The 24,469-nt window shown below is 31.4% G+C and overlaps 2 protein-coding genes across 6 annotated transcripts in view; one reads left to right on the forward strand and one right to left on the reverse strand.

Moving 5' to 3' along the window:
• The window catches only part of LOC105256169 (lachesin), a 228,239-nt gene that overhangs the window by 58,573 nt on the left and 145,197 nt on the right, over positions 1–24,469 (reverse strand). For 3 of the 5 annotated variants that reach the window (XM_025414680.1, XM_025414679.1, XM_025414678.1), the window contains one exon: positions 9,273–9,379. In XM_025414680.1, the coding sequence (XP_025270465.1) occupies positions 9,273–9,379 (107 nt within the window). Of the gene's footprint in view, positions 1–1,071; positions 1,204–9,272; positions 9,380–15,019; positions 15,125–24,469 lie in introns of those variants that run through there. The other 2 variants (XM_025414681.1, XM_025414682.1) reach the window with 2 other exon arrangements.
• Positions 19,773–23,447, forward strand: LOC105256167 (alpha-(1,3)-fucosyltransferase C). The gene is made up of 3 exons (XM_011265873.3): positions 19,773–20,631; positions 21,010–21,307; positions 22,855–23,447. Exons 1-3 carry the CDS (start codon positions 19,995–19,997, stop codon positions 23,216–23,218), a joined length of 1,299 nt encoding a protein of 432 aa, XP_011264175.1. The 5' UTR covers positions 19,773–19,994; the 3' UTR covers positions 23,219–23,447.

Genomic DNA, 24,469 nt, shown 5'->3' on the forward strand with positions numbered 1-24,469 from the left:
CTCTTGTCTGCCAACAGGATTTGCCGGTTCCAGAGGATCTACGAACTCGTCAGCTCGCGAGTAATTCTGAAATCCGCCGCACCAAGATGGACACGGTCGTCTCCATTTTCGACAAATTTTCTCACATTGTACTCGTAAAAAAATGGAACAGAAAAAGAAACGACAACCATAGTAATTTCCCGAGACACAGGACCTCATCATCGCGAAACTAGTTTCAATCGTTCGAAAGTATTAATTAACGCTTAATAATTGGTAAATCATATTTCCTTCATTGCTTTTCCTCGAGAAATTATAAATTGATCATTATATAATGCCATGCAAACTCTCGGGATTAATAAGTTTTACATTATCTATATCTCTCGGGGCAATTTTCACGACAGTTTATAAGCAAGATCCACCGAGAGGTATGCACTGGGAAAGTTGCCTTCTCTCCCAAGATCTCTGAGAAAAGTCACCGTAGCGCGATACGAGAAACTTTCGCAGTCACGCACAGCGAATGGCTCCTAAGTTCTAACGAAGAGGAAAGAAGCTGCCGGGAACGTGCAGGAAAATGATACTCGCTTATATAAATGTGCTCGCCGGAGTGTCTTGAAAATGAAATCGTTGACAAAAATATGAATGACACGAACGCGACGATAAGAGGAAAAGAAACGCATTAATCGTCGATAATATCGGCATGATTGAAATAGCGGTGCAAGTTTATAGAAAAATAATAGTCCCAGTGCTTTGACGGTCGAATAAAAAACGCATCTTAAAAAGGAGTAGTTCTTTGCGGTACGTGATTACGGCATTTTATCGATCTTAAACGGTCTCGACAAGAAACTTCTGATCGCAAGTTCGATTGAAAATCCTGGCAGCGGTTCAAAGTTAGTCTCTCGCGACTGGATATCTGCTTTTCCGTTAAACGTAAAATGTTATCCACGTAATAGATATTCCATCGCGCTTCCAACTAATTACATGCCTTAAAAACTTGTGTTAACAACATTTTTGTGTATACTTTATCTACCGAAAAAAAATGTCAGGAATTATTCGATAAAATAAAAAAAAATCGATACAGAGATATTTACTCACGAAATTGTAAAGAAATATATTTTCGCAGGTGCAAACATCACAAACACAGATATGTATAAAAAATATTGAGAAACGATCAACTCTAAATTATAACAAATCTGCAGTGACCGTGACAGGTTATGCGATACGGATATCTAGCTTTTACAATTATACCTACGATATATACGTATGATTTATCTAACTAACGCGCAAAGATTCTGTTTGCACGTTATCTATTGACAGTACGATGGATGATTCAATGCAATCTAGATTCACGCGTTCATCACTCGCTTCGATCACTTTTATGCTTAATTCTCGCATGCGTTTTATATAGGGATTTTTTTGGCGATCGATTGACAGCCCGAAAGCTGATAAGAGGATACGCGATAATTAAAATATAGAAAACGTAACGCGTAACTTGTACGCCATGAAATGATTTCAATTCTTTGCTGAATGTAATCTGTTTTTGTGAGATTGCCTGTTTCTTTATTTACGTGAACAAAAATTTATATTTATATATTATTTCTAGCCAACACATCAAATTTTCAAATCATAACCGAAAGGAAAACAAATGTACATGGATAATAGAACAAAATTGTAACATTATTTTAATCTTTGAATAAGAAAGAGATAACTAGAGAAGACAATTAAAAAATTATAATTTAAAAATGACATTTACATATATTTTTAAAAGATCCACATTTAATCAATACTTGATATACATAATAAAAGTAAGAATTTTATTACAGTATATGTATTAGGAGTTTATTAATATGCGATTAATTGCGATTATATATTTTTTTTATTCTTCAGATATAAAAATGCAATATTATTTATTTAATTTAAAGTTCGTAAACATAATCAATGTAAATGTGTCACATTTGCTGTAAAAATTATTCTGCAAAACTTCATGCGCGAACTCCTCGGAGTAATTACATATGATTAGATAAAACCTCGGAGTAATTACATATGATTAGATAAAACCAATTCCAAAAAAATATTATCTAACTATTTCCAAGAAAAGGAAAATATTTGCACAACGATAAAAACGTTGATAAAAGAAGTTTAAGCTAGTGCAATTAAGTTAGTTTTAGTCTTTTATTCTGTATAATAGTGTGTCCAATTGGAAAGTTTTGCGAGAAAGTGCTATGTCTTGTACTACAATTTTGTTGAATTCAAAAAATCATCAAATCAATGCAGTAAGTTATGTTTCATATATCTCATATTGAAAGTTTTTTTGTATTTATATAAACATATTTAGCAAGCACAAACTGTCATTTCATCACATTTTTTAAATGATTGATAATATAAAAAAGTATCTTGCACATTTTTGATAAATCTATAGAGATAATGAAGAATAAATAATAATATTTAAATAACAATAATTGTTGGATATGTAAGCAAAATGGTTGCAACTTTTATTTTTATTATATTAATATCAAGCGTCAATAATTTCCTAATACACAGTAAAAAATAAAATGTTAATTATAACATTTTTCACATGTCCACTCTAAATTTTAAGTTAAAATAACTCCTTCGTCGTATGTTACTTATTGACAAATTAAAAATATTAAATAATTGACACAATACTTTATATTTATTTTTGTTATCATGACTTTAAGTTTAATGTAAAAACAACATACAAATTAATTAAAAATTACATTAAAAAATAGTTATAATAACTCGTAAGAAATGTTGAGAATATTAACATGTAATAGTAATTATTTTAACTTAAATTATTTGTAATAGAGACATTTGATTTTAGTAAATTTGATTCTTTTTGTATGTCAAAGTTTAAGATTATTTAAAGATTCACTTTAACTTTTCTTAGAATGTTAAACTGACTTCGAGACATGTTGATTGTTTAAAATGATTATGTTAACAATACTCAAAATAATATTCCATTTCCAAGAGACATATACAAAGTCAAGTTATAAAGTTGACATAAATCTAACACATGAAAACGTTATAAAATAATAACACATAGGTTAGGTTAATTTTAATTAAAGAACTAATCAAAATGTGGTAACGCAAAAAAATTTTACATATGAACACATCATATTTTACTGTGTATGTGTTAGCTTCACATGATCTATAATAAGATTTGCATCGAATTATTAAAAATTTTATATTTATTATAAAAATATTCGATATTAACTTTAACATTTACACTTCTGCGAAATGTTTCATAAAAGCAACTTGTTATTTGCCATTATACAACATCAACGTTTCTGGTGAAATAGGATTAAACTGTTGGCAACAGACACGTAGGAAATGTCGTTACGGCAAGATGTTGGGCGCGAGCCGCAACTGGGTTGTTCGTCGTTTAATTTTGATAGTTCAGCTTGCTGTCGTCGAGGAATTAATCGTGAAATATATCGTGAGAGCCGCGCGAAGTCAACAGTACGGAAGTTTCGAGCAAGTATAATGCGCGCATATAATTCACGAGAGATTTGCCTTCAAAAAGAGTGAAATAATACGGTAAACCGGTTATGGATAATTCCAAAAGAGGTTTTTTTTTTGTCGATTTTACGTACGGTCCTCCGCCTTCTGTTCTCTCATATGTTTTGAGCTTACAACTGATATTATCTCATAGATGAATTATGGAAAAAGCAGCGATTATTCTTCATTACTCTTCGTAAAATTATTCCTCTTGATATAAAATTAAGGGAGTTAATGCCGTCGGGGAATTTATACAAAATTGACGAAGCAAACGATGCGCAGTTTGCATATTATTTTTCACTTACTTCAAAAACACAAACAGCCAAGTTGATCAAGTTTACTGGTAACGCAAGATTACGCGAGAATTTCGTTCGACGAATCTATCAACTATCGAAGTTTTCACTGTCCGGAGCAAAGGATTCGAGATATTAACGACTTTTAATAAAGCATCATCCGCTCGGCCGGCATACTCCTAATTAACCACTAATTAACGCCGACGCCTTGCTTCTAAATTTCTTCGCAAAGTAATTCCGCAGGAAAATTTACAGGGTCGTAAACGATACGCGGTTGGTCCTGTTCAAGTGCTATTACGGTAGTTGAGCGTGGCTGCATGCACGACGATGGCCGTGGGGCAAAATTCAAAAGTACAGAGGAGTTGCGGCTCGCGGAGCAAGACTGAAAAGAGCAAGAAAGTGAAGTAGACCAGAATTTATTCAAGAGAAAAGGAGGAAAGAAGGAAAAGCGGGAAAGGGGAGAAAAGCAAAATCGAGGTAAAAGAAAGGAAGAACGAGGAATGCTATAGAAAAGATGGAGAAAGAGAGAAGAATGAAAGCAATTTCGAGCAGATTAGAGAGAAGGAGAAAAAGAGAAAGGTCAAATTGGGATATGGCTGAAAGAAAAAACGCGCAGAAAAAGGCAAAGCGAATTATGTTTGAGAACATAACAAGAAAGAAGCTTGCATAGAGGCAGAACAATGGAATTAGAACACGCGCGAGTTACATCGGACTCCGAGATGATGATCCGCCATTGAAAACCGGTGACTACATTACTCGTTTTAATCAACTTTGTAAAAATAGTTCTGCGGGTTATTAGGCCGAGTCTGATATCGCAGAAGAAAAGTTAGTCAATCAGTTAGTCAGTTTTGCATTTCTACGCTTTAATATTTCTTTAATCAGCTGATTCAGTTGAAGAGCGAATGTCATTATTTTTTCCTATGATTCATTAAAATTATATTTTTAGCAGCAGCGAAATGTGTTTTAATACTGACTAAAGCAAATAATAAGCAAATAATAAAATTTGTAAATAATAGTTGGCTCTTTATTTAAATATTAGAGATATTTTTCGGGAATTTAAACGTCCTCTCATTTGCAGATTAAAGCAATATTATGATAAATGAAAGCATGAAAATAAAATCTATTTTTTACTATATTTGTAACTAAAATATGTTTATCGATTTTTACCTTGTTAAATATCTACAACGTGTAAATAATTGCTTCAGTTTATACACACATTAACAACTTAATTTACAGAGACTGTTATTATATATATAATTGCTGTTATATTTTACGATTGATACGAAAACAAGTGTATTTTACATATTTCAGTTAATTAATTTTAATTAATTTTATCGTTACTATTAATTCACAACAGCATGAAAGATATTTGTGTATAATACTTACACATTTCAGAATTTTTACACATAAATACACAATTTCTCTTTCATATTTTCTGTTTTATAATTTTATTAAATATGATAACAAATTAGTATATTTTTTCGAAAGTCAGTCTTTCACGCGAAAAGCAAACTCTGAAAATTTTCTTGACAAATTCAATATAAATATACGTTTGCTTTTAACTCTCTAGTGCGTCCTTAGTCAATTATAATTGTCTTATTAAATGGTTGAAGGAGACGCGCAGAACAAAGTAATAACACTTGGCAAATGTAATTATTCATTAAGTAAAATGCTACTTTCGCAGACACGACAATCGTAATTTTACTAATAATCTGTGAGATGTCACAGTAATAGACACATCGAGAGCGAGACATGCCCGCGGGTTCCCAGACACTTTTATTACTACGTGTGAATTAGCGCGTTGCATTCATTCGAAACGATTTTTCGGCCGGCGCCGCGCAATTCATCTCGCAAAAGGGTCAAAGAGGCAATTCCCCCGGCACGGAAAGGTCTTCCTAGCATAATTAAATCCGGGGAAATTTGCGAAGTCATACGATTTCTTCGCGTACCGGCGAAACGTTAGTGAGAGGACAGAGAAGGAGAAACTTTGGCACGCGGTAGATGAAATTTTCTGGCGTTTTGATCAAAGGGCTTGGCCGAGAATTGCAATGTGCGGCGGCTATGCCGCATCTCTGGAAATGTCGAGACTCTAACGAGACTCTTCGTAATCGGGCTACGTGTTTTGAATTCGAAGAAAAAAAACGATTGCACGTCCTGCCTAGCGTCGTGTAAACTTTCTAAGGCAATTTACAGCCTAGAAAATTGAATTATTTCTCCACGCCGCCTATACTTTATGCAAAAAAGAAATGCATGCGTTTTGATTGAATTATTTGGATAAATACTTCCTAAGCTTAAGGCTATAGTTGTTAAAAAAAAATTCTCAACAATATTTAAAACATGTAGAAGTTACATGGTGTAATGTAATAATAAAAATAATACAAAAAATATGTACAAAATATAAAAAAAATATAGAAATATCGAAATTTTAATTTTAATAAATATATATAAAGATTCTATTTAAAAAGAAAATGGATTACAAGTTGCGATAACAAAAAAATAAAAATAAAAATAATAATAAATAATAATAAAAATAAAAATAATTTATTATAAAAGAAGAAAAAAGAGATCTTCTAATGGTTTTGATGATAGATTCGAAGGTTCGAAAACTATCGGCTGAAAAGCCGATGCGATCCTCAGATCTCGACTTGCCAAGTTAAATACCTTTATAGCCCCGATAGAAACAACAACCAATGATCAAGGTCTGTTCTCGGTCTATCTCTCGTGAAATCGAACTGTTGCGGTACATTCCGGTCGAGCCGAAATGGAAACTATTTTGCTGCACAGCTCGAAGGAAGAAATACCCCGGTACCGCACAATGGTCTATTTTCACGATCGTTAAAGAGACGGAAAATTCTCAGGCTGCTTTTCACGGAGCTTGGAGGAGCGGTGAATTTATTCCCGCCGAACCGAGATGTCTCGGTGCGAGTGATGTCTCGATAAATTTTCGACAAAGCGATACACCGATGGCGACGGCAGTGTTGAAGCGCACCTCGGAAATCTCGGTCCCGACGTGGGGAGAAGAAAAAAAATTACCGTTTTATTCAATATCGCGTAAGGAACTCGCTCGCGAGAAGCGGGAGGCGCTTATCGGTGAACGATGCTAGGCGAGGCGACTCGACGCGATCGGAAAACGTTTGCTTACACGCGAACATCGCCTTTCGTATCACTTTAATGGCATTCTTAATAGCCGTAGGAGAGTTCCGAAGTTGATGCAATCTCAATTTCCCGGTTCCTGCGCTTGATATATCAGTGATTTTCCACCTTTGCGTTATCGTCCGGAAAGTTCCCCGAGTCATGCGGCGGTTCCGGAGCGGTTGCTCTCGCCTAATAACTGTCTTCTGCCCAGCGCAAACTGGTCCGCGTGCACGCGATTCCATCCACACATGAATATAAGACTAAAGACGAATAGGACTATTATACGTGAGACGCCTTATGCAAGTGAAATGTCAAGAAAAATCATACGTCATGATTTCCTAAACTTCAAAGTGCGAGTCCAAGATATTTCGAATGAAAAGATTTAATAAATTCATTTTTAAATTGTGTGAATAACAAATAATATTTTATCATTATTTTCTTTATTTTTTTATTCATTTGTATTTATTTCTTTTGATTAAAGATAATTTGTCTTAATTATCTTAATTTTTATCTCGTAATTATTATTATCTTAATTATTATTATTATCTTAATTCTTCTCATAATTTCTTCTAATTAAAGAACATAATTTGTTTTAAAAATTTTTAATATTTCTAATTACATACCTTACACGTATAGCTCAGAAGCTATTATATATTTTTATATATTATTTAAAATTCCCGAGAGTCATCGAGTATAAGTAAAATCAACTCAGCAGATGAGAAACTTTAAAGATAACTTTATAGTATAATGATATAATGCTATTAGAGAGAGAGAGAGAGAGAATTTTCGCTCAAGGTTACTCATGCGAGATTCCTAATCGCGTGATTGATGTAATTTTCTAACGGAACGACATGCCTATCCGGCTATGAATACAGCTTTCAAATAATTACGTGCTACGAGAGAAGCGGAGAGAGATGAAGTGCATTGCTTCTTACTAAATTGAACAGTTATGTATGTTTAAGATACGTTTAACTTAATCGTAATCATCTTTTATTTGAAAAGTCCCTATAAAGTTACACGAAATATTATTGAAATATCGATTATAATATTACTTTAAAAATAAAATAAAATAAAACAATTATATTTTATTTATTAATCGTGTAAGATAAATTACTTTATATATATTTTTTCTGAACTAAGCACATATATAAAATCACTGTCCGATAAAATTGTCCGACAAAATCAATTACTTTAAAGTATATATATATTCTTCCTTTACTAAGCACAATATAAAATCACTGTCCGATAAAATTGAATCCTATAAAAATGACAGCAATTTATATCAAGAGGCACTCGTAGCTCTTTGACACCTACCAGGCAGGTGGCTTTGATTTGATCCGCGAACAAAATGGGAAATGACATTACGATCGACAACTTTTAATGAAGTTCAAGGATATCGGCGATTTTTCATGTACTCTTTCGGGGCGCATATAGCGTTTCACTTCGGGAAACTACATCGCTCGTTACGCCTGCCGATATGTTTGTTCGTGTGTAACGTTGATCGCCTGCAGGATGCGGCGGTCCCATCCAGCTCCCTGACGGGACAACTGATGCGTTTCCAATACGGTTGCCTAACAGCGGTCCTCGATGCTGGCAAGACGAGATCGTAGATCGCAAAGTATACCGGATAGCGATTACGTATTTTTTCTTATGGAAAGAAACTATCTCTCCTCGACTTTAAATAAGTAAAATAGACCGACGATGTAAGAGAGATATCTCTCTCTTTTTACATGTTCCATCTAAATTTATAGTTAGCATCACGTGAATCTTTCTCCTGTTTTCCCTCTTTCAATGTTAATAAAAATATATTTCTTTATACTTTTTTTCGCAAATATACATCGCGCTATTATTAACAACCTTCTTAAAAATCTACATCTGATTCAGTTTTTTAATCTTGATGATTAGATGCAATTTAACATTGCCTTTAATTGAATAATAAATATATAATTGTTATTATTATGTAATAATATAAATTTATCCGATTTCGCGCGAATAAAATAATATTATTAATACAAAACAATGCGCAACGTTTTGTAAAGAAAATTAGTATTATTTATCTTCACAAACGCGCGGTTAAAAAAGGGGAATTTCGTAAGGAACGTCTTTACAAAACCATACTACAACATGCCCTTTGTAATCCGGTTAACGAATAATTGAGGAAACTCTGTTTGTTAGTAAAGGACGGTGAATTCCGACCGCTGGGAAAACACGCTCCAAGAGCGAAGGAGAAAATTACAGGGATAAGGAAAACCGGTTGTCTGCGCGAAAATAAGAAAGTAGACGGTTTAGTTTAAATCGCACGCTGCCGCGAGATCCCTTTGGCTAGACACATTTAAAAATTCAATGCGTTACCTTGTAACTTCCGAGATTTTCGATGACGCAGGGTAGACTGACGTCCCTTCCCAGCGCCACTGTGACATTTGGTATCGGCTCGGCAAAGATCGGCGGATCGGAGAGCGCTGTAACATAAAAAAAAGGATGTTAATTATACTTGTGAACAACAATTAATCTTTAATCTGGACAGCTGTTTGTAACTTTTATCTACGGATCGCGAATCACAATTAAATCGCAATTAACTCTGATCGATATTTGCGAAAACATTTTTGCGTTAATTAAATTCCTAATTATTTCTATTGCTGGAAACAATTGTTTATATTTGAATAATCTCCCCCCATTATTAGCCCGACGCAATTCACACGCGATATCTCGTGAAATAATTAACGACCAGCTGCCTAAATAGTTTGAGTCAATTCACGCGTCGGCGTTTAACGGATATAAAAATATCATAGACGGCGTGAATAAAACGATAATTATGTCTGATCGAATCCTCCCGAGGGCTGGGGAGGAAATCCCCCGCGTTCGCGGTCGACTCGTGAATTTTTCATCCTCGAACGGGCGGACTGTCCTGCCGAATTGCACCGATAAACGAGATTCCAAGATAAATTAGCGAGAATCGATTTATTCGGGGCTCAACCATCGCGTCCGCGTGATATCGCACCGATACGAGCGAAACTAGCCATTTTTTTCCCAGCCTTGACAGACCCGGATTCTCGCGAACGAAATTAAATCACGACATTTTTTAAGCCATTGGCTACGATTGTCACAATGCACCGGCTGCAATTTGCATTATTTGCATACAAGCCCGAGAGACAAATTATTTTAATTACGTCACTCGCAATTTTTACTGTCTTGTACCTTTTCTTTATTTCATCGCGGCTCGATTATTCGATTTCCGTAGAAAAAAAATCGGTATACGGTATCGGCATCAAATGAACAGATTAATTATATGCGGTCGGACAAATTGATTTTGCTGATTTTTACGCCGTAAAGAATGTAATTTCATTAACAGATCGCGTTTCGCAATTATGCATACAAATGATATATCTGAATAGATACGTATCTGAATGGAATGCTATAAAGTGGAATGCAACGTATTTACGTATGAAAATGCGCGTATTGTTATATTTTGTTACTACTGTTATATTTTTATACTGTATATTTTGTTAAAAGTCGAGAGTAATTTAATCGTTGCATCCATTGTCAAAAAAAAGATCAAAATTGCTATTTGACTTTCACGCGGGCGATAGAGACAAAAGTGGTCAATTTAAATTATCGTAGCTACAAATAATGCATTCGTCAATTTTTACATTTTCTTAATTACAAACGACATTTATTTATTTTTAAACATTTTTTTAAATTGTGAATTTAAATTGTCTTAGCTACAAATAACGCATTCGTTAATTTTTACATTTTCTTAATTACAAACATTTATTTATTTTTATAAAAATGGTCAATTTAAATTATCTTAGCTACAAATAAAAGATTTATTTCATATATTACGTTACCGAATCTTACGCGATATTCATGGAATATTTCGGAATGCTTATTCTGCTCATTTACGTTTGAGTTTTTACAAATGCGTACACCTGAAACACGATCAATTATCATGCAGACAGGAGCATCACGGAATTTGAGTTTAAATTTATACAGCGGTGATACTCCCCTCCCACGTTCACCTCGTTTAAAGCCGAACCAAACGCATATATATGTATCGTTGCAGTCGCAGAGACTGAAAGTGTGCTTGTACAGAATATATTAAATGTAAAATATTTTTATCATTATTATTCCCGTTGTGCCGCGTGCGTTGGAATATTCAACCGACGCTACCGGATAATCCTTCATATTCTTTCACACTTTACATGCAATAGTAAAAACCGCAAGGTATTTGTATTTAAACAGCGTAGTCATCGGGACGCATCATGTATGAGCTAAAATTTAAATAGCGTCGCAAATCGCGGCGAATGGCGGAAAAAATTCACCAGCTGCTTGACAAACACGTCACGCTTCTGATTTTTATTTTAATAAACGTCAGTGTCTCGACACTTCGACATTCGTCAAAGGATATTTCATTGAGCACGTGAAAAAAATCAAGAGAGATTTATGGTGAAATCATATAAAACATAGAATATATATGCAAATGTTCACATGATGTTCACAATACGTAGTTTAATTTTGAAACTTTAATACACACACGAAACGCGGATGCATGTGCGATACTATATAGCTAAAATAAATTAATTTAAAAATTTTTTCAAACGTAATATTTAATAATCACTTTTTTCCTTTGCTTCTCGCTTTTTCAATGAATTATTTTGAATAAAAAGAAACTGCTGTAATAATTTAGCATTATTTTTGCATAAATAAAGATAATATTCGAAAAACTATTGATACGGTAAAACGACCGTTTACAATATCCGAGTGAAACATATATCGCCTGAGGAAAATCAAAGGTGCTGAAAGAAGAGGGACGAGAGACGGGATGCGCGGGTGTCCGTGTCGATGGACTCATCCGAAAAAAGTTTCGGAAGTAATGCACTCGAGAGTGAAGTAGGAGGGCAGTTGGCTGGCCGCTCGACCGGAAGAAGGCAGCCGTCAATTCCGGTCCGGGAGACTTTGCGCTGACCGGAAGTCAGTGCACACTCGCATACACGAACGCGGCACGTACGACATTTTGGCGAAAACCCCGTCTCTCCTGACACTGGATCTCGATTCCATTCTCGTATTTCCCGAGAAACGATTCGCACAATAGATATTTACTTTGAATCAATATCTGTCAGTCTAAAATATCCTTCCCGCATACAAAATATTATATTGTATGTTCCGTTGGAATTTTAATCTAATTTTTTAATAAAATTAATAATCTAATAAAATAAATAATAATAAAATAAATAATAAAATGATAATAAATAAATTAATAAGCTAATAAAATTAATAATCTATCATATCTATAATAAATCATATCTAAAATAAAAATCTTTTTTAAGAAAATAGTTTATAATAATAGTTTAGCATATTTTTAACCAAAATTATTTATATCTAAAGATTCTCAACGTTTAATATATATTAGAGGAGAGCAATTCATTAAATAAAATAATAAAACATGTTATATACGTATAGTGGCTAATGTTATCTTTTTTATTGAATTATTCTAGTATTATAAAATTATAGAATGAGATTTAAAAGTGTATGTCTAATATATATTCTGATATTAATAAATATTTTTATTATAATAAAAAAAAAGTCAAATATAAAATCAAATAAAAGAAAGATTTTTTAAGAAAAGCTATATTATATCTTCAATTAAAAATTTATGTGTTTTCGCCTCATTTCTCCTACATTTCATATATTTATTAATTTTTTGTATTTCTCAATCTAGAAAAACAGAGTAAAAGTTAAAAATCAATGAAAACACTTATACAATCAACTTGCGGAAACGTTATGCATCGTCGCCGCCGTATTTTTTTCTCGAGTAACGTTCTAGAGCGAAAGAAATTAATAAAAGTATATAGAGAGTGTTCTGGGAAAATGTAATATAAATTATATCTCAGTACGGATAAAGTTCTCGGAAGCTTCACGCGTCTCCGGTAGCAAGATACGTCAACGACTAGCTTTATAGTGCGGTAGCCAGGAGAATTCCCAGGAGGACTTCCGGATGGAAGACTATGGTAAGGTCGAGTTCCGAATTCAAATTATTATATTTAGCTCGAGAGAGACAAATTATCTTGGCCTTTCTGGTGCCAAAAGGTTGGATAATACCTCAAATGCTCTATATTGCACGAGTAATTTAAGCAACAAAATTATTAAAGTTACCAATTAAAAAGCTAACACTTTTGCGCGAATACATCGACTAAAATGTTGATGTTCTATTTATTTGTAATATTTTAAATAGTGAATAAGACGCTGTTGAGACTCCTCTAAGTGAAATAAATAGCAATAACAGAATCACAAATATGTATGAATATATTTTAATCGATAAAAACTCATTCAATAATTTAATTTATTAATGATTGTTGTTAAAAAACAATGCGTTAAATTCTCTTATCATTATAACAAATAAAAAATAATTATTAACTTTCATCATTAATTTTTAATTAATACGTTTAATATTTGAATATTAAAAATATTATTTAATCAACACTTTCTATCAATCAATTATAGATCACTATTGATTTCTGGTCTTTCAGTTATTAAGTATTTCATTTATAAATCCCAACATTCAAAGAAAAAAATATTCTTTTTAATACTCTTTTACTCTGTTTTATCCAACATGTTATACGGAAACGGTCGTTCAGCTCAAGTTATAAAAGTCTTTAAGAGAGAGTTTATGATTGAAAGATATAAACACCAATCTTGTTTTATACAAAGTTATGCCAAGAATGTTTTTCTTGAAGAAAATCTCGTAATCATCATAATTTTTAAAGCAAGCAAATTTCAATTTCCATAATGACGCATCGTAAAACATATACTGAACAATAACATAACACTGAACAATAAATTTTATGTATTTCCAATATTGAAGGTTATTGTATACATCGTTATCGCTAAATTAAAGAAATTTGAGGAATATATATGCTGAAAAAATAATTGTCATTAAATTTCCGAGAGGAGAGAAATTCAATCAATATTGTTTTCTAGATTGACACATTTACATACATTTACATGCATACTTAATAAAAGCTAATAATATTCCAGCAAAAAATTGAATAACAAATAAAATGGTATCACAACGTGCACTATATAATAATACACATGAAAAGTTATTATAATTTCATTATTTAATAAAAATTTAGTAATTAATTTATCCACATTAGTTTTTAATTTGCATATCCATATTTATTCCTATCAAGCCTAAACAGATTATTTTTGTGCTACACGAGCTGCATGTTATACTATTATTGTATGTAATTTGCACATTGCACATGTAAATATAATTGTTAATTATTTATTAAAATACATCCGTCATTTTAATCAATTTTTTAATTCTAATGGATTAATACCTTGTTCTTAAAAAAAATTTATAATACATATAGTATGGTTACCTATAGTTCCTACATAATAATGAAATATGCTATACGTGATAAACACATCGTTATCGCATATATTATAGCGCGTAACATCCGGCATTTATTAAAGCGAATAATGTAAAGAAAAGGAAACAATTCTAAAATAGAGGATATCTAATCTTGCATTCAGTTTTTCGACGAAATTTGTAAGATATTAATTATGTATATTTCTTAATAAAAAAAAGAATTAATTAACCGCATTATTTTGATAATGTTTGATAAAATATTCAATATAAAATTCATCTCATCCGAACAATAATTCTTTAGTGCACAATATATTATTGTATAAATCTTGGCACTTTTTTTAGTAGTATAATACAATTTACATTATTTATTACTTTAGTTATGAATTATTTCGCTCGTAATTAAAACGATATTGTGTATTTTTGCGATAAAAAAATAAATATGCTTTGAAGAGCATATATAAGAAAAGTAAATCTGATTCAGTTGCAGGTGTGATTCATATCTTTTTGCATTGAAGATAAACGAGAATGATACACGTTATTTACGTCATATTCAGCATTGCACTAATACGCCTCAACATTACACGTGATCAAATGAATATGCATCGATTTACAGTTAAACGATGATAATCGACGCAGTCATAAAATATGCAATAGTATATCACTCTTTCTGCCTCTCTTTCCCTCTCTTTTTCTCGAATCGCGGCGATATACTTTAATTATAAACTCGTACGTTTCTTCACGCGCAATTTTCATTTGGCGGAACGTTGGATTTCGCGAAGCGTTTTACTTTTCCGCCATTGATGATGGACTAGGTTAGGCTAGAAAACATGTTATAGAGAGCCCAACGCTCTGTTTAACCAGTCGCGTTGCAACTTTCAAGGCAGCAAGCCGTAGTGACGATAGTCGCAGCCTTATATGCCGCTCGCGAAAAATATCGGAGCGACACGCGAGTGATGCAATCGATTGGAATCAGTGTTGTCCTCAGGACGCTTGTTCTTGCGCATGTGCATCATAATGTCAATAAAATCTAGGAATGACTAATACTTTTAACGCTACTTAATATATATCTGCAAAAAGAATCTGCAATTTTCTGATATACTATTTAATTATACTATTTAATTATATACTATTAATTTTCTATATACTTGAATGCATATTTCCTCTCATTAATATTAAAAATCAATCTCTAGGAATAAATAGATTCTTTTTCTCGCGAGTTTGGTACTTGAATGAAACCACGTTCAATGCGCATGTGTGAAAAGACACATCTCTGCGATGTTAAAACAATATGCTTCCTACGTTTCGCGAAACTCGTTATTCAGTGCGTAAGTGATGCAATCGATCAAGATGCATGATTACGTGACAACGCGCAATCGGATACAAAAGTGCATCTCATATTGTGATAAAACTTTGCCGAGGATACGATGACGAAAAATGGTTCACGTGTCACAGCGTGATAGGATTGAACGAAATTAATCCCCGAGCAAGCACGCAAGGTACAAATTGCTTGGCCAGAAATTTACATGTGTATCGTATGCGTAAAAATGAAATACGCGCGAATAGCAGGTTTTGTCGATGCCAGAATTAAAATAACGATTATGCAACTGACCTTCGTCTCATTTGAACGCCCATCATTAACGTCATTTCATGATATTATTAAGCGCTTTTAAACTCTTATGATAACATTAATTCGGAGCAAAATTGAAAATTCCTTACTATTGACTAATAATAATACTAATAGTAATATTAATTGTTAATTAATTAGCTTATCGCGTTTGAAATGTTGAATGATTTGTGTTAACGCAATTTCTCACTCGCACTCGCAGACTACGAAAGCCATGACCTCAAATTGCCGAACGTTTATCCATGACGTAATGTCTGTGAAAAAGTCTTGATGACGTTATAAAGCAGTGGTGGGATTTACTTGCAACTTTCAGCCACACTTCTTAGCTTACTGTATCCCTCTTATCGATCGTATCGCTCGTAATTAAGGAGCGGTTAGGAACATGCGCGTCACAAATGTAATGTGGCAATCTATCTATCTATCTATTTAAGTTCCCTTTATTGTAATTACATTTCAAAACACAAATATTTTAAATTGTTACAGAACATTTACGTAATTAATAATAGAATCATTATTTATTTTTATTAATAAACAATCGCCGAGCATCTGGCGACGCGGTCACTAAGGTACGAATGGAGATGAATAGGCGTAAGCCAAGAAATCTGGCCGAAAGTTGCAAGTAAATCCCAGCACTGTTATAAAATATCAAAATTAACATTCAATCGATTGAGATTAATATTTAACTGATCATAATTAAAAGTGATAAATTTAAATGCTATTTATATTATTTTGACAGAAGTACAACAATTGTACATATCAATTTTTACGCTTCATTTATTCTTAATGAATTAATTTTTTGAAGTATTTTTTTAAGCTTCATTTATTCTTGATGAATTAATTAATCCAAAAAAATCTAATGTTATAAAATGTATTTATTTATTTTTAATCAATTAATTAATCTAAAGAATATAAATCTAATGTTACAGAAAGTATAAATTTAGTGTTTTTCGAGCTATTTTATTTTAGGAACATTACTTGTATGATTCATTATTTCATATCGATTGCGATCGTTAATTTTTCCGATAATTATGATAATATCGAAATATTAAGTATATAAAGTCAATGATACAAAAATGACAATACTATGCAATTACATACACATATACACACATTATTGACATATATATAGTTGATTTAAAATAATTATTTGATACGAAATAATCCTTTATATAATATATATATATATATATATATATATATATATATATATATGTATGTATGTATATATACATATACAGGATGTCCGATTCGTGTGGTACCAAACGAAAAGTGATGATAGATTGAGTCAAACTAAGAAGATAAGTCCTCTACCATTTTGCAAAATTCGCAATAATTATTAAGAGCGATACGCGACATATGATACCGCGCCAAACAGTATTAAAAAGAATTTTTTTTCGTTTTTTTGGCGATAGGAAAATGATGCGCTATCATTTCCACACCACATTGCGATAGATAGCTTGGGTTTTTTAATTTTTTTACACGCCATTCGGTGTGAAAGTCGCTTCGTCGGTAGAGGACTTTTCTTCTTAGTTTGACCCAATTTATCATCACTTTTCGTTTGATTCCTCACGAATTGGACACCTTGTATATGTGTATATATATGTATGTATATATATATATATATATATATATATATATATATATATGAAATGGTATGTGTACATGTAATATAATATTGCAATATAATAAATTTATATATCAGGCTTTTTTTGTTAAATATATAGATAATTGCAAATCAAAAATAATTTTATTGTACATATGATAAATTTGATATTTCTTTCACAATTTCATTGTTTATCTTTAAGTCATTGGCACTATTTTTATTAACTGTCGTATAACAATTAATATAGCTGATATAGCAGCATAATTGAAAGTGTGAGAAATAAAAATTTATTCAAAAATAATTATATATTGTTATATTTATAATAATCGTAATTTCTAATTTATTTGCAATCATAATAAATTAACATATTCTCTATGTTTAATCATAATTTTGCTAAATAATTACAGCGTAAAATTAACCGTTATAACTATTTAATTTTCTACATTCAGCCTACTTAACCGCCTCCGGTTTGATGCAATCCTCATTATTGTCAATTAGGATTAAATGTTTCGGTTATACATTTGTTTACAATATTAACTAACCAATTACATATTGAATACTACATATAATCATGTTCGTACAAATAATAACAAAACTTTCATATACGGTAAATATTCCTCTCTATCAAGCAGAGGCAAACTAATTAATCCCGATTAAGATTTCTAATATTTAACACAAAATATACCTACATTCTGTATATTTTTGAACGTTTCTTATTTTACAACTTTATATCACAAACTCGACAATATATATTTGTCCATTCTTCGTTTTTCATTGCTCATAATTCGCTTTTTATTACTCATAATTAAGAATTATTTAATTAATCAATTTGAGAATTCTTTAATTATCTTATATGTCCACTTAAACCATTACTTACTGCACGCAACGTTAGCTTATGACAATAGATTAAAGTACATTCCAAGTAGACAGATGCTAAAAGTGGACAAAAAGACTATTCATGCTGAATAAATATCATAAGAGAGCAATTTTTAATCAAACGAAACCTCATATTTACGTTTTTTCCTCCCCTCTTCTCTTTTCTCTTACAGACATCCTACAGACAAAATAAGCGGCTAGAATATCTATTTCAAAAGAACATCAAACGTTTACGATCCTTTGAAAGAACTCGATTATTCAACCATAAAAATTTCTCCTGTTTCATCGAGCGCTTTCATCCCAAGTCGTTGCGAATTAATCGTCCATCTTTCAACACTGCTTGCATCTAATATTTCCTTGAAGTTTAAATGATCTCCAATATTTACGATTTTATTCTATTGCTCTCTCTTTTTCTCTCTCTTATTTTTAATATTTATATATTAATATGATTGTTATATTCTCTAATACAAGAAAGTTTTCATACAATTTTTTTTAATTTTATATTATTATTTTATTTATATTATATTTTTTTATTTTATTTTATATTATATTTTATATTGCTAATAAAATTGAACATAATAACAGATAATTTATTCAATTACCATAAAATTCACCGTATTATAAATCAATATATTTTCTATTTGTTTTATATAGATACTGTGAAAAGTTGAAGGAAAATTCTCTTGGCCTTCGATGAATTATATCAATCACATCAATTGGAGCTGAAAACTATAAACTAATATCTTTTCATGTCAAGGAAGCAATCTATTAAAGAATCAAAAAAGAATCAAGAAGTGATAAACATTCAATTTATTGAAGATTTTGCAATACATTTCAATAAGAGGAATTTATTCAGTTAAATATAAAACAGTGCTTAGATGAAAATATACGCACAAACACACGATTTGCATTTATCGATAAGTGCAAATATAGGGGAACAGAATTACATGTGATTATCAACTAATTACCTTATCAGATATAATAAGGTCAAACATATATTCCTCAAAGCATTTTAAATAATTCATGTGGAGTATTTGTAACGAAACATTGTGCAAAATTAAACATTGAAAGAGATGATGAAATCATCCTCGTGCAACGCGGTTTTGTTGACACGACATGAGTAATACTTTAACACGTCTCTTCGAGACGCGGCACTAAATCTAAGTTGTTAAACGAAAAAGTTTTCCTTCCGCAACTTGTCTTCAGTTTTACATAGAGAACACAAACGTAATATTTACGATTTTTCTTTACCACATCTGTCTTGTTGCAAAAAAAGAATTTCTTTCATGATCTTAGATTTTTCTTCTTTTAAAATCTTCTTTATTGTAAATTATTTGTGTAAAGCTTTTTTACATAATAGAAATAAACGTGAAATAAATAATGGAAAATTAATCTTGCTTATATTAAATGTCAATATTAAATAGGATTCACTAAATTTTGTTGCGAGATATATACTATATACTATAGACGCGAGGTGTTATTTAAAGACTTATTCAGATGAATTTATGGTTATATAACACTCCTTAAATATATCGAAACAATAATATGCAAACACAATACAGTACCGGATACGACGACTCTGACAATTAACTTGCTAACGAAATGCGGACAACATATTTTTGGCGAAGTATCACCAAAACAATGAACAAAAAATCATGTTTCTTCATCAACTTGATCGTAGTATCAATGTTGATATCAATCTGCCTCTACTTTTTCGCCTTTTATGGCGATTTCGAAATTCAGAATATATTTCTCAAAACATTTATAGTTCGCGAAGAGGACGAACTTACGAACAAATTCATCAAGGCGGAGGAATATAGGGAAAGAGGCACAAAAACTATTCTTCTGTGGAACACGATGTTTGGTAGAAAAGACTTTTATTTCGGAGAAGGCGATATTTTTCGCAATTGTCCCATCAATAAATGCCAAATCTTTCACAAACGAGATTATTTGAATATCGGAGATTATGACGCCATTCTTTTTCACGGAAACGAACTAAACGAATATGAAATGCCATTGAAGAGAGAGATGAAACAATTTTACGTATACGTTAACTTGGAAAGCCCAGCTAATAGAGCGATACCTTACAAGTACAACGAGGGTTACTTCAATCTCACGATGACATATCGTCTCGACAGTGACATACCATGGACTTATAATTTAATAGAAGATGTAAAAAGTGGCAAGTTCGTCGCACCTTCAAGAGACGTTGATTGGAGCGCTTCTCGAAATTATACAAGTAATATACACTTTGTGCAATTTATTATTTTTCATTCACTTTTTTAAAATTAGATATTATGTATGAATATATTGCTCATAATATACGGAAATTATTTAGTCATTAATGTATTAATGTATTAATTTGTGCAAAATGACAGTCTTAAATTTTTGTACTAAAATTTTTTAAAACAAATAAATGTGACTTTGAGAATATTATTCGCTTGTGATGTTAACACTCTTCTTACATGCATCTTTTATTAGATGTAAACTGTCTAATTTGCAAAATTTTCAAGCTAAATTTTCGAACAACACAATAACGAGTAACTTGCGACTTGTCGTGTGTGTCTTCTCACTTAGCTATATACATCGAATATGGGTATTAATCAAATTTTCGCAGGTGTAGAGAAAGCGGTAGACGAGACGCCGTCCGCGATATTGGACATCGTCAGGGGCAAAAGCAAGTTGGTAACTTGGTTTGTAAGCAATTGCTACGCCAAAAGTGGCCGAATGGAGTACGTGCAGGAGCTGTCGAAGCACATAGGCGTCGACGTCTATGGCAAATGCGGTACATCTAGTTGTGACAGAGGCAGCAACTGTTTTAGCGACGTAATCGAGCCCAACTACTTTTTCTACCTGTCCTTCGAGAATTCTTTCTGCGACGATTACGTGACGGAGAAGCTGATGAACCCGCTCAGGTAATGGCACAGCCTCGAGACCGCGAGGGATCGTTATCCGCAACCAGAGCGCGAAAACAAAGCTAATTTAACTGATACGAAGGGAGTATTTTCCCTGATGATCTACGAGTCATCACAATGCAAATCAGAGAATATAAGAGATTGAGAGACATAAAAATATTTTATTTTTTATAATCTCTTAGCGTCTTAATTATATCAATTATTTAAATCCTTCTAGTTTTTTTACATGTAAATAACAACAATTAAAAGAAATTTTAATTCAGACAATTAAAAGAAATTTTAATTCAGACAATTTACAATATTTAAAATTTTATTTTTTTTTAATTATTATCATATTTGTTTAATTATTCTTTAGAATGCTTAGTATTGCTAATGTTCTCTTGGAAAAAAATTGTTGTGATAGATGCATCAATACTTAAGTGAGAAGGTATTATGAAGATTTATTTTGCAAGTATTGCATTATTCATATTCAATAAAGTATACACGACCTATTCAAATCATGTGTATATCAGCCATCGCGTTAAATATTAATGTAAATGTAACGAGCATAAAGTTGACATCAAAATTCCGCGATTGTTTGGAATTGAAATATTGTCGGCGTGATTATAAAATCGATACGACGAAGCGTCAATAATTGAATTGAATTTGTCAGATTGCGCAAAGTAAAATAATAACGCTACATATCGCGATTCTTTTTTTATTTTTATTTATACGAATTGTGTGCTCGAGGGAACATTTGATACAATGCGGGACATTGATTCGCTAATCGCTAAATATGTCCATATGTTATTTCATATGTCTATATGTTCATATGTTCATATGTTATTATATGTTCAATATTACGAATACTAGAATTTTATGAGCACACGTAATCAATATTTGATAACAGATATCTTCCAATGGCCGCATATAATATGTCATTGTAATTTAAATCAAGAATGGATACTTATTGCATATGCAACCAAAGTTGATTACGAACGAATCACAAAATAATAACTTTTTTCATATTTAAAAGATACATCTGCAATTTTTCATTTTTCAATTTTATTATCTATTCATAAATTTAATAATTTATCTAATTTTCTTTAGCAGCGCTTACTATTTAACTATAATTTAAGTTACGTTTGCATTGACAGATATAAATTATTCAAAATATCAGACAATTTAAGAAAAATATAAATTTCAAATATTTCTTTCTTTTAAAATCACAATTATATTATATGATTTTCTACAGATTATAATAACCTAATTTCATAAAATAAAATGTAAAAATTTTTATCAAATAAAAATTTTTAAAAATAAAAATAGATAGATACTATCCAATATATACATATTGAAATTTTTAATTTTAATTTTTACTATTCTGCATTCGTTATCAGTGAATATAGAAAGCTGACTATTCTGTATTGTCATTTCGATTTTACCTGATTCATCAATTTGCTCGTCGTATTTTTCTCTTTCGTGCGTAGCTTTGCAGGTGAAATGACCGAAATTGCAAGAAAATATTATCAAGCAATAATGGGATTCCCTTATCGATATTCTTGCAGGTATAATGTCGTCCCGGTAGTTTACGGAGGAGCCAACTACAGTCAGTTCGCACCACCGAATTCCTACGTGAATGCCTTGGACTTCGAGAGTCCGAAGGAGCTCGCCGCGTACTTGAAATATCTCTCTCAAGATCTGCGGCGATATCAAAGCTTCCTAGAATGGAAGAAATATTATCGAGTCAACGATTCAACGAAACGAGCCGTTTGTACTCTTTGCGAGGTGTTGCATAAGCAGAAAGAGTCGAAAATTTATTCGGCCTTATCGGATTGGTACACGAAAGATGAATGTCCCATTCAAACGTATTTAAATGAGGCTAATAAATACGCGACGAAAATTACATTAATGAATCATAAGTACAATTAAGTCGTACAAATGGTACACAGAAATTAATATTGCATACGTATGAAACGTTATACAACAGGACTGATTAAACCGTAAACTGATGACTATCATTAAACATTTATATGATTCATTTATCTATTTATGAAAAAATGATGCTCTTCTACTACTAAAAGTGACTACTTTTCAACTATTTCAACTTAAACTTTTACATTATTAAGTAAAATCGAATCTTGACACATAAAAGTATATTTTTCAAATTGAATATTATTTTATAAAAACACATTAGCGTTATTTAATTCATCTTAACCTAAAAAATTATGATATACATACATAAATAAGCTCATAAATGAAGGAATCAAACCTAGAAACATGCCATCAATTGTCCGATTATTTGTAAGGCTGCGTAACAAGGTAAGTGATGATGTAACTTTGATGTTTGATTTATGCATCGATGATGGCTCATTAGACCGAGGATATGTATTAGATCGATATATTCACTACCCGCTTGATTAATCAAGATCAAAGCAGCCAAGCTCCATCGCCCTAACACTGCTTTACTACAAGAGTTTGAGGGAAGCAGGTGTGCGATTTACTGATCATTTGATGTCCATAAAGGGAATAACTATCAAAGATTGTGCATGTTAGTGAGTTTTAACAATAGACCAAATGAACATAATGCGGATATTTGTACAAAAAAGACTGACATTATTTCTAATATATCATCAGAAAAATGCAAATAAAAGAAGCTTTTCGTATTTTCAATAACATTCAATGTTTCTACGATAACAAATATAATATTAATATATTTTATAATGCAACATTTGCTATTTTGATAATTAATAAACAGAATTAAATATTACAAAAAATAGGAAAAAAATTTGCGTTGTATATTCCAATTGCTATTTTTATATATTTTATATTGAAAATACATAAATATACACATCAAAGTAGCGCAAATATGACATTAAGAGACAACTGTGTTCATATTTATGAATAAAAAATTAAATGTCATTAATATAATCAATGTGATAGTTTTTAATTTAGGGCATAAAATTTAAGCTGTTCCGTTGTTATCTATTTATTTACTGTTGTTTCTTTTATTTGATATATCATGTAAATATTTAAAGTAGTTTTATCTGAGCTTTATCCAAGTTGTCTCTTTATCTTAACTAAGATTTATATAGAATAATTTAATTATTATAGATTAATTGAATTACTTATATTTATTACAAACTTTATACGCTTGTGCAATCATACAAAATGTATTTTTCA

The sequence above is a fragment of the Camponotus floridanus genome, unplaced genomic scaffold (genome assembly GCF_003227725.1).
Source record: "Camponotus floridanus strain SB8 unplaced genomic scaffold, Cflo_v7.5 scaffold87, whole genome shotgun sequence".
NCBI classification, from domain to species: domain Eukaryota; kingdom Metazoa; phylum Arthropoda; class Insecta; order Hymenoptera; family Formicidae; genus Camponotus; species Camponotus floridanus.